At 40.7% G+C, this 12,260-nt stretch overlaps 1 protein-coding gene across 1 annotated transcript; it reads right to left on the bottom strand.

Moving 5' to 3' along the window:
• Window positions 1-2,434: 2,434 nt before the first annotated feature.
• Window positions 2,435-11,989, bottom strand: ruvbl2 (RuvB-like AAA ATPase 2). Its single transcript, XM_039005996.1, has 14 exons — window positions 11,912-11,989; window positions 11,305-11,359; window positions 11,090-11,145; window positions 10,784-10,925; window positions 8,301-8,430; window positions 8,034-8,100; window positions 7,456-7,562; window positions 7,067-7,160; window positions 6,643-6,861; window positions 6,321-6,439; window positions 4,094-4,213; window positions 3,763-3,892; window positions 3,294-3,411; window positions 2,435-2,937 (listed from the first exon to the last, which is right to left on the bottom strand). The coding sequence occupies exons 1-14, from the start codon at window positions 11,921-11,923 to the stop codon at window positions 2,915-2,917; spliced, it is 1,392 nt and encodes a 463-aa protein (XP_038861924.1). The 5' UTR covers window positions 11,924-11,989; the 3' UTR covers window positions 2,435-2,914.
• Window positions 11,990-12,260: the final 271 nt, after the last annotated feature.

Here is a 12,260-nt window from a genome sequence, read left to right as displayed (position 1 = left end):
AAGAACAGGTGCTATTAATGTTTTGCATACTCAGTATGCTCTTATCTGTGTACTATTTTCTTACTGATGTTCTTTATTCTGAGTCCTGACCAGGAGATCCCTCTCTCTCTGTAAATAATTCCCATCATTACCATTCATGTTACTGCTGACTGAGCCATTCACTGTGGAACGTTAATGGTTGGTTTAGAGAGGTACTCTTATCTCAGTGACACTGGGGAAACCCTATAGCTTACTACACACTCCAAGACCTACCCTTACCTCATCCTTGAAACCCATTCACCACCCACTGTCCCCCCCCCCCCTCTGCCTCCCTCGCAGCCAGCCTGTCAGTGTCTCCCCCTGCCATCCTGTCGGTCAGATGCCTTCCTTCACTGTCTCCCGCAAGCCCCCCTCCCTCCCAATAAATGTGTAGGCTGCAGGATTATCTTTTTTACACAATTCCTCTTTCCGTTCAAAGCAGTATGGCCCTTTGTTCCGCATGGTTATTTTTTAACACACTTGGCACCATATTCGATATCCGTGCCCCCGCGGAAATCTAATTAGCGTCATAAAAAAATCCCCATAAAAAATATATGTTTAAATTAGAGACGTTTTTTTTTGCAGGGTGTCTCAATCCACCGATGTCAGCCTTCCACAGCGCAGTTAGACCAGGAGATATCCCGAAAATCGGTCTTCTAACGAAAATGTCTGTAGTGTTTCTATGGAAAGAGTGGTCTCCATTTTGCTGTACGATTTTACTGTACAAGTGTCAAGGGACTCGACTCGTTTGAAAGTAACCTGGTACCGGACCGAAAATTGAATGGAAGTGGATGGGTCATTTCCACGTCCAAAGGTAAACGGATAGTAATTCCAGTTATATTAGATTAGACAAATCATGACCTTATTTCTTTTAGATATAGGACAGACACTTCAAAACAGTTCTTTATTTTGGACCGTTTTTCGATTTATGAATCTGTCATTCAATGCATTCCTATAGGCTTATAGTGTTAAGGCCAGATTCAATGTTTCATCAAAAAAACTTTTTGGGGATACCTGCAAGGGTCTAAAATTCTAAATAAAATAGCCAAATGATCCTCGGTTGGAACATCTTAAAGCATCCCTGTGTCCGTCTATCAATCCACAATATCGCTGAAGGTAGTGGGGGTCAATTTAACTGCATGGGTAAAACCTTATATACCTCAAATCAAAGATCAAAACCACAACTAAGATCATGTCTTGCCTTTACAAACTGGATTACATGAAATAATGCATTCAATACTAACTTCATAGTTAGTACAGATTTAATTCAATTTAAGCTATTTCCTTTAGAATATTAGCTAGTCTTGGCCCATTATGAATGGTCTTTCTCATATCACAGTAGATACTATGCGCTTTGCAACACATAAACCAAATATAGTTAACCTCCATCCACTTAATGTAATTAATCAGTAATTAAATGCCAACACATGAATCAAAGGATATACTTCAATTAACACCTATAATGAATAGTGATAAAACAAAATCGATAGTAACATAACACCCTATTATTTTTGGACATATTTATATATATTTTTTGCTAGGTAGCATTAGCTAGCGCTAGTCGGCTCTACCTGCGCCAAAACTTCAGTATTTGTCATCCTTTTTAGCACTTTTATTTCCATGACTGATAAACACATTTTCTCATGAGCTCTCATCTCTCTGCTGCAAACAGTGAGCAGTAGGTTCAGAACATCAAATGTGGTGTAAAGTACTTAAGTAAAAATACTTTCAAGTACTACTTACGTAGTTTTTTTTGCCATCTGTACTTTAATATTTTTAGATAACTTTTACTTCACTACATTCCTAAAGAAAATAATGTACATTTTACACCATACATTTTCCCTGACACCAATTTTTTTAAATTTTGAATGCTTAGCTGGTCATCCCTACTGCCTCTGATCTGGCAGACTCACTAAACACAAATGCTTTGTTTGTAAATTGTCTGAGTGTTGGAGTGTGCCCCTGGCTATCCGTAACTGTTTTAAAAAAAACAAGCAATGGTGCCGTCTGATTTGCTTAATAAGGAATTTGAAAGGATTTATACTTTTACTTTTGATACTTAAGTACATTTTATGAATTACATTTACTTTTGATACTTAAGTATATAAAAAAAAAATAATACCTTTAGACTTTTACTCTAGTATTTTACTGGGTGACTTTCACTTGAGTCGTTTTCTATTAACGTATCTTTAATTTTACTGAAGTATGACAATTGGGTACTTTTTCCACCACTGGTATCAGCACCCAAGTACTGTGATAATATATTGTGAGGTCCGTGGCAATTTCCAGCTCTAATGAAGAACCTGTAACGAGCCATTGAGGCCCCTTGAGCTTCGGGAAGATGGACATGAGACATGGTCCTTCACTGCCATCTACAGTACAGAGATGCACAGACGAAAGAGGCGGTGCCAACTTCGGTCTTTGAGATACTCATTTTATTTCCAAAAAATAAACAAAAAATAAAAAGCACACCACATCCTGATGTAACAAAAGGGGTACCCCATGAGGCTGGCTTTGTAGTAGGGAGAAGGTGGATGTACTGTACATAGCACTTGAGGTCTTTGTGACAGAGAAAATGTATTTCTTTCAAATCAAAAACATTTCTCAACTCTTTAAAAGAACATTGCCAACATCTACATTGCCTTTGTTTCATGAAGTTAAGCGTTGTAAATCAATGCACGACAACACTACAGTTTAGGCAATTACATAAAATCTATGACAAAAAAAACATCTAATCAAAAAGTAGGTTTCATGTACATTTAAATTCAATGAAACAATAAACGGCATTTAAAGACAAAGCCAAGTCAACACAGTATCAGAGAAATGGAGTATGGCAACAAAACAGAAGAACTTCACAGGAGAACGTGCTATAAAAATGATCTGCAGTCCGTATCAATTAAGAGGTGTCCATTGTAGGTTCTGAAAATCAAAGAGAGATACAGTAAGAGTCACTACACCCATTATACCTGCCCTCAAAGTACATCTAAGAGGTGCATTTCCCATAGATGTAGGTTAGGCATCGGCTCATGCAGTAGCAGTTTATGACCTTATCAACTTACAGTGAAAACGTCTCCCAACTTCTATCAAAGTTGCTTTAAGAATCAAAATGTCCACCTCACACAATACAGGAACTTCATCAGCTTTGGAACTGGGTCCGAGTGGAACCAGGTGTGTAGTGCCAGGGCAAAAAACAAATGTGCACCCCTTTGGGTCCCCAGGACCAAGGTTAAGAAACACGGCTCTATGACAAACAGACAGATAAACAGCAGACTCACGTGTTGTTTCATTGAAAAGGAAGGAATCTTGGTACTCCTTCATGTACTGTGAGGATCTGGACTCGTCCAGGAAGAGAGAGTAGACCCTCTTAATGTCCTCCACCTGCACCTCCGTTCCCTGAGAGAGAAGCACAAACATCTATCACGCACTGGCAACTCCCAGCATCAACATCGAAATGGTTCCACAGCAAGAACGCAGTAATCAAGGAGACTAGGGGTGCCCTGCCCAGATATCTGCTAGTTCTGTCTTTCAATAAATGAATTCGACTTGAATGAATATAATTGCATTAAACAATGAAGCAGGTAAAATAAGGATATATAAGGAGAAACAAACATGAGAATGCATACTATGTGACTGTTTGGAATGCAGAGAAATTCTTACATCAGTGTGTGTATGGATGTGAGAGGCTTGGCTCATGCCGTGCATCACTAGGTAAGTGTGTATATGAATGAATTGGCTGAAACTCACCCTGCGCTTGCGACACACCAGGCCTGCGGTGCTGATGAGCTGGATGGCGTAACGCAGCGATGTCTCCTGGCCGATACGTGTCAGGACAGTGTGAGCCTCCTCACTCAGCTCCACATCCTCCTCCTCACACCTGGACAGGGACACAGAATAGAAACATAATTTCAGATGGTGTTTCAGTCCAATATGGGAATAGGTTTTCATCCGGAATCAGCCGTGAACATAATTTTCAATCACTATGCAGACCGTCTGCAAACTTAAATCATGTAAGTCATGGTGCAGCTTGTTTGCTTGCTAAAGCACAGGCTTGGAGTGTTAGAGGGGTGATTCTCACCGGATCTTGAGGATCTGCCGTGTCTCTTTCTCAGTGTAGGGGGAGGTAGCAATGATGAGGAGGCGGTCCAGTAGATCTATGGGGATACCATGGGGACTCTGGTAGTTGGTGCCTCGGATACTGACAGAACAGAGGGGTTAGAGAAAGTATTTACCACACATACGGTTTGAGGCCAAGGAAAGTTCTTGAGAAGCACTACTTTAAAACGGACAATCTGCAGTCCAAACAATAAAGCGTTCACCACCCCACCTCTGTTTCAGTAAACAGCTGAGGGATGGGGCTGGAGAAATGTAATCAATCTCAAATTCATAGACAGGGCTATCGATGTAAGGACCATCCATGATATCATAGTTAACCATGTTTGAGGCTATACAGTGTTTGTTTATAATTTCATCGGGGTCGTTCTATATGAATTTCCTATTGATTTGAACAAAACCTTCCATACATATTTGCCCGTGTTAGAACTGGACGACATGGGTCCCGTTATGTCTCGCGAAAACCAAACATTGAATCTACAGTAAAAACCTCATGGTTTGGAGATGCTTTGCTACCTCTGGAAAACTTTCCATCATTGAAGGTATCATGAATTCTGCTCTGCATCAGAATAATTTTATTTAAATGTGTATCCCTTTACCCCATGATATACAATTGGTAGTTACAGTCTTGTCCCATCGCTGCAACTCCTGTACAGACTTGGGAGAGGCGAAGGTCGAGAGCCATGCGTCCTCCGAAACACAACCCTACCAAGCCGCACCGCTTCTTGACACACTGCTCGCTTAACCCGGAAGCCAGCCGCACCAATGTGTTGGAGGAAACACCGTACAGCTGGTGACCAAATTTAGTGTGCGTGCACCCGGCCCGCCACAAGGAGTCGCTAAAGCGCGATGGGACAAGGACATCCCGGCCGACCAAACCCTCCCCTAACACGGACGATGCTGGGCCAATTGTGTACAGCCTCATGGGTCTCCCGGTCACAACCGGCTGGGACAAAGCCTGGGATGGAACCCGGGTCTGTAGTGACGCTTCTAGCATTGCATTGCATTGCCTTAGACCTCTGCGCCACTCGGGAGGCTGCATCAGAGAATTCTTAAAGAGAATGTCAGGCCATCCGTCCGGTAGCTGAATCGCAGCAAGACAATGATCCAAAAGACAAGCCCAAAAAGACACATTTCAAATTTTGGAAGGGCCTAGTCAAAGCCCAGACCTTAAACCGATGGAGATGTCGTGGCAGGAACTGAAACAAGCTCGAAAACCAACAAATGTCTGAGTTAAAGCAGTTCTGCATGGAAGAGTGGGACAAAATTCCTCCACAGCGATGTGAGACTGATCAACTACAGGAAGCGTTTGGTTGCAGTCATTAAAACCTGTTATCGAATGTAAGGGGGCAATTACTTTTTACACAGGGGCATTGGATGTTGCATAACTTTGTTTATTAAGTATCACGTTTATGTTATTTGATCACTCAGGTTCCCTTTATCTAATATTAGGTTTTGGTTGAAGATCTGATAACATTCACTGTAAAAAGCATGCTAAAATATTTTAAAAAATCTGAAAGGGGGCAAATGCTTTTTCACTGAACTGTATATGAACGAACGTTTTAGATAATGGATGTTAATTAAAAATTTAATAAATAAAAATGATAATAATAAAATTAAAATAAAAAATCTAAAATAGTCTTGATTACCCAGTTCAAAAACTTTCAAATTATATCAAACCTAACTGTTTATCTTCTTCAGTGATGAAGACATGGATGTCTCATGGTAGGGTGGGGTATGCAAAATGGGTCAACTTTGAGCACTCTCCTGAATGTTTTGGCATTTAGGTCAGAAAAGTAACTTTCTGACCACTTCTATCATGGGCAAACATGTATGGAAGGTTTCGTTCAAATCAAAAGGGGTGTCAGTCAGAAATGGATTGAAATCATATATGATTGACCCATTGTTCACAAACTATGGAGTAAAACAAGCTTATATTTTGGGTTCTAAACTAATGAGGCTAGACTTAAGTTATATTCTTCCAAGAATCAATGGTATAAACAGTATCATTATTTAAACTTCTAAAAAAATGGATGAACCAATCACATATTGCTTCTTTAAACTACCGGCAAAATTACATGTTATCTTTACGCTGGTTCTAAACATGCCACCAACATCATGTTCTTTCTTAGACCCATAACCACACCCAGATGATAGTGGGAGCAGTCGAAGACTGTAGGGTAGAAAATTACCGTGTGATGCCTCTGTTGGTGGCCATGATGAGGACAGGTGAAAGGTCACTCTCCAGGGCTCGGTTCAGGAAAGAGAAACACTCCATGTCCAGCATGTGCACCTCGTCGATGAACAGCACCTGGAATGACACAAATGAAGAACTCACTCAAGGAAGGCTTTGAATTGAACATTAAACACTGACCATGTCGGGCCAGTTTTCCAGACATAGATTAAGTCTAGTCCTGGACTAAAAAGCACTGTCAATGGAGAATTGAGCAAGCTTTTTAAGTCCATGACTAGGCTTAGTCTGTGTCCGGGATACCACCAAACACACACACTCACCCCAGGGATGATCTCAGCCTTGCCCTCCTCCCTCCACTCAGACACCTTGGCATTAATCTGTTCGCGGACCTCAGACTTGATCTCTCCGGTATCACCAGAGAACAGGGCCAGGAACCCCTGTGTACGGCTGTTTATGACATCTATCTCATGGAGGGACACTGTGTGCACCACCTCCTTCCTCTTCTGTAGCTCCCCCTCAGGACATTGGACAAACTGTGTCTGGAGGAGCACAAAGCAAACAGTAGATTATTTAAAAATTCTCTCACAGAAGCCATAATTAAACATGAATCCTAGGCAATCGTGAATTCACTTTAATGCAGAGAAAGTCATGGTAGCAGTGCTGCTGACTAACTCAGTGGAGCTTAATTCAATGTTCAGTTGTATCGCGCCACTGTAAACACAAGTGTCTAGGACCAATGTGTACCTGTGCTCCCATAGCATCGTAGTCTCTGGCTCTGGTGAAGGAGCGGCCCAGCTTGCTGATCTTCCCTGTGGCTTTATCAATGGTGATTACATCCCTGGGAAAGAGTGGGAGATCAGCACATTAGGTCAAGTCTTTGGATTTATAGAGCTGAATGAACTCAAAGTCATACTACCACAGCGTGCAGAATAAAGATCTTTATCGTGTTTATTAGGCACCAAGTGAAGGAAAACCGACCGAAACCAGAAGGGTCTACCCAGACCTGTCCAATAACTAACGCTGTTTTAATTGTTATGTCTCAATGAGCACGACCATGGTCAGCCCCTAGTGATGAGTGTGTACTACAGCCCTTACTGGATGCTGAGTGTGCACTACACCTTAGAAGAACTCACCCTGCCTGAACTCGTTCTTTACTGAGGCTCTCGATCATCTTACTGCCCAGGTCATAGATAGTCTCCATCTCTGTAGTCTTCAGGGTCAGCTTACCCACTTTAGCACCCTACAAGCAGCAACAACAGGTTAGAAAGTGTACTGGGAAGTGGGAAAGATGGTATGTGTGACAAAACATTTAGTTTGATACTTTAAACTCAGGTGTGCTAAAAACTCTGGCGCTGTGTGATGTATTGAGCAACGAATGAACACTGAAGTTTCAATAACTTATGAAACATTGAGTGCAGCCAAAATATCCCACCCAGAAATCATATTATCAACTCCCTAAAATGAATATCCGTTCACTGTGATACGCATCTATAATAAGGCTGCTGCTGTTAAATTAAATACTAACAGACCCGTCTCTCTCTTATCACCAATCTGTCTCTCTAAAGGATAGAGTCTTATTAGAAGACAATCACAGACTGAAATTCAATTGGTCCATCAGTACATCTCTCCAATATACACCTTATGAGTATGACTCAAACTAAACAAAGAGAGACAGAGCACATCGAGAGAGTTGAGCCGAGTCAGAACTCACCGTTCCAGTGGCTGGTCTGTCAATCTGAATCTCCACCACTTCTCCTTCAATGATCTCAGTCTCCTCTCTGCAAACACACACACACACACACACATCATGATTATCAATTAATTTGAGAACAAAAACATACCAAAACGAAATACTAATGTATACTCCATTCCCTCGTTCTCACACACTGTGGTATATAAATGTTGATTGTTAACTTAAAAACACGACAAATTCCTAAATTAGGCCAATAAAGTCAACTGAGAAGAAGCCTAAACTCACTTGATCCTGACTCCGATGGCTTTCCTGAAGGCCTGGCTGAGGGCCTCGGTCTTGCTCATCTCCAGAGAGAAAATCTCACTGCCGGCCATGGCTGTGAAGGGGGTGTCTGTGCCAAGGGACTGGGCAATACCTGGACAGGCAGGAGAGGGATCACCATCATCAACAACAGTCAAATAAAACAGGTAAATCCAAATAATTTATAAAATCTATTTGATGATGCTTAACCCACCATGAAGAAAAATGTTGGGACTTGAGTTAGCTTTATAAAATTATTTGTGGTAGTGGAAGAAGTGTTCTGATTTCAAATTTGAAAAGCAGACTAAGATTTAACGCTCTATTTAATGCGCTCTAACTTGACGGGGAAGTGGTTAAAATGACAGTGAAAAAAGTTGAATAATAGTAACTTAATACCAGTCTAAATGTTTTAAAGCTTAAAACGGTTTAAGAGTAGTGTGCTGAATAACAGTAAAGTCAGAAATGATTAAAATATTTAAAGTGGGGACTTTCTCTTTCGCAAGTCCCATTAATGAAACACAAAAAAAGTCATTAGAATGATGAGAAAGAAAACCAGGAACTGAATAACAGTTGATGAAGTAAACATCAAATCAGAAAACTGTAATCAAGAGAGATTTAAAACTGCAATAGGGCTGCCCCCAATTAGTCGACTGGTCGAATGTTTGGTTAGGTTGTTGGTAAACCGAGATTGTGTGTGCTGCTCGACTTAAACATATACAAACACACACAGTTGAAGTCGGAAGTTTACATACACCTTAGCCAAATACATTTAAACTCAGTTTCACAATTCCTGACATTTAATCCTAGTAAAAATTCCCTGTCTTGGGTCAGTTAGGATCACCACTTTATTCTAATGTGAAATGTTAGAATAATAGTAGAGAATGATTTATTTCAGATTATATTTCTTTCATCACATTCCCAGTGGGTCAGATGTTTACATACTCAATTAGTATTTGGTAGCACTGCCAAAACTTCTTATGGCTGCATCCCGCTACCGGGATCGATATGACAGCAGCCAGATAAAGTGCAGGGCGCCAAATTCAAAAAACAGAAATCTCATCATTAAAATTCCTCAAACATACATGTGTCTTATATCATTTTAAAGGTATTCTTGTTGTTAATCCCACCAAAGTGTCCAATTTCAAATATGCTTTTCAGCGAAAGCACTACAAACGATTATGTTAGGTCACCATCAAACCACAATAAGCACAGCCATTTTTCCAGCGAAAGATAGCAGTCAGAAAAAGCAGAAATAGAGATAAAATTAATCACTAACCTTTGATTATCTTCATCAGATGACACTCATAGGACTTCATGTTACACAATACATGCATGTTTTGTTTGATAAAGTTCATATTTATAACAGAAAATCCCTCCCCCCACCTCGCCCCTAATCCTCAAAGTGGCATGGCTTTGAACCACCCGAGAAGTTGAACTACCTCTAACTACAAGGGTACTATCTTTTACAAGACAAAGGAATTCTCCGGTTGGAATATTATTGAAGATTTATGTTAAAAACATCCTAAAGATTGATTCCATACATCGTTTAACAAGTTTCTACTGCCCGTAACGGAACTTTTTGACAGTTCGTCTGCAACCAGTGAACGCGCTTCGTGAGTTTTGATTACCAAACGCGCTAACAAAAGTAGCTCTTTGGACATAAATGGACATTATCGAACAAATCAAACATTTATTGTGGAACTGGGAGTGCATTCTGATGAAGATCAAAGGTAAGTGAATATTTATAATGTTATTTCTAACTTCTGTTGACTCCAACATGGCGGATATATGTATTTGTTCTCCGAGCACCGTTCTCAGATTATAGCATGGTTTGCTTTTTCCGTAAAGCTTTTTTTTGAAATCTGACACAGCAGTTGCATTAAGGAGAAGAATATCTTTAATTCCATGTATAACACTTGTATTTATCAATATTTATGATGAGTATTTCTGTAAATTGATGTGGCTCTCTGCAAAATGACCGGATGTTTTTGGATCTACTGAACATAACGCGCCCAATGTATACTGAGATTTTTTAAATATAAATATGAACTTTACCGAACAAAACATACATGTATTGTGTAACATGATGTCCTATGAGTGTCATCTGATGAAGATCAAAGGTTAGTGATTAATTTTCTCTAATTCTGCTTTTTGTGACTCCACTCTTTAGCTGGAAAATGGCTGTGTTATTCTGTGAATAGGCACTCACCTAACACTGACCTAACATAATCCTTTGGTTTGCCTTCGTGGTAAAGCCTTTTTGAAATCGGACACTGTGGCTGGATTTACAACAAGTCTATCTTTAAAATGGTGTAAAATACATGTATGTTTGAGGAATTTTAATTATGGGATTTCTGTTGTTTTGAATTTGGCGCCCTGCAGTTTCACTGGCTGTTGAAGAGGTGGGACGCTACCGTCTCACGTACCCTAGAGAGGTTAACATAATAATATGAGCCATCCATCAGTACCCATAGCGATGGCAGTTTTCCCAGTGCCAGGTTGGCCAGCAATCAGGACAGCCCTGCCAGCGATGTGGCCATCTTTAATCATCTCCAGGATGAGACCAGCTGCACGACGGGATGCCAGCTGGCCAACCATCCCCTGGGACACCTGGAGGAGGGGGGGGGGGGGGGGGGGGGGGGGGGGGGAGAGAGAGAAGGAAGAGAATGAGAAGCAGGTCGGATGATGTAAGGGGGACAACAAAACATGGGGCCAGTGTCTGAGCGGTGTCACAGTAGTTTGAGAAAGGCTGATTATGATTGTTGGTTGTTTACCTGACGAGGTTCCAAGGCATCATCCAACCCAAGCCCACGGATGTGAGAATGAGCTCCTAAAGGGGAATACAAAAATGTAGTCACATCAGGTAAGAGGTGGAAAAACGGTGAAATATTGAGTTAATGATTTAGATACTTGTCTAAATACAATGCAAAACACATCTCTGGACTTAGCAGAGTTCAATTTACTAACGTTGTTACTTCGTGGCCCTTACCGATTCTCTCAATCCTGGTGATGTCACGGACTTCTGGAACCTTCGTAGTCGCCATCTGTTACAATTGTGATAACGTTTGAGTTCTGATTATTGAGGTAAGTTTGGGCAAGTAAACTAACGCTGAGAAGTTTAGAAACGATGAGCTTAACTAGATATGTTCAGTCGGTCAATTGGTTGTCATAGTGATATAACCTACCCACAACAAAGTTCGCCCAAACCGTAAACCGCTGGCCCTTCAATGATAACTAACATTAGCTTTGCTAAGCCAACTGTCAACATTACATTGCATCTCAAGCTGGTAGTCAACTTTGCAGCAATAACATTATCTGCGCCATTATAATAGTACACTTTTCCTATGTTGACTCCTAAAAAGGTACAATACCGTTTGCAAGCGCTAGCACGCTTACGGTTGCACGTTAGCTAGCTAACGGTAGCTAGCTTCATTCATATAACTTCCCAACACTATCATCCTGTTCAGGGCAGGACCTGAGAAAGCGAAGAAGTCTAACATATTCGCATAATAAATGTAACATTGCTATAGTTTACAGTCTCAAGAAGAGGGGATGACATTGCTAATTATTTTGACAAATGCATGATGCCGACTCACCTGTGCTGCCATGTTCGCAAAAATGCGGCGCTTGCTGAGTGAGTGCACAGAGAAAATTCATCCGATGTGCCACCTGAATCGATGGGAAAGGTTCCGCGTGCATAACCACGATTTGGAGCAGGCGATAAAAAAAAAAAATTCAAACTGTTAAGTGAATAACAAATTACCCAAATACTATGATTTTTTTGTATTCTATTTTCGACTATATAATTCACACGTCGTATAATAAAGAGTCGGTGCAAGTAAAGGGCTCTGTAGTTAATAACAATAACATAAAGACACCTCGAATAACATCTGCTAAACACGTGTATGTGACCAATAACAATTGAATTTGAATGCCAAAATCGCA

Source organism: Salvelinus namaycush, chromosome 12 (genome assembly GCF_016432855.1).
Source record: "Salvelinus namaycush isolate Seneca chromosome 12, SaNama_1.0, whole genome shotgun sequence".
Lineage (NCBI taxonomy): Eukaryota > Metazoa > Chordata > Actinopteri > Salmoniformes > Salmonidae > Salvelinus > Salvelinus namaycush.
The sequence above is the reverse complement of the archived record's forward strand: the minus strand, read 5'-3'. Positions and strand labels throughout refer to the sequence as shown.

What these genes read in the sequence shown, in the direction of transcription:
- ruvbl2 (XM_039005996.1), bottom strand. An exon ending in CACCAGGATTGAGAGAATCG is followed by an intron (nt 11,146 to 11,304) that starts GTAAGGGCCACG and finishes ATTCCCCTTTAG; the next exon opens with GAGCTCATTCTCACATCCGT. An exon ending in ACCAACAGAGGCATCACACG is followed by an intron (nt 4,214 to 6,320) that starts GTAATTTTCTAC and finishes CTGTTCTGTCAG; the next exon opens with TATCCGAGGCACCAACTACC.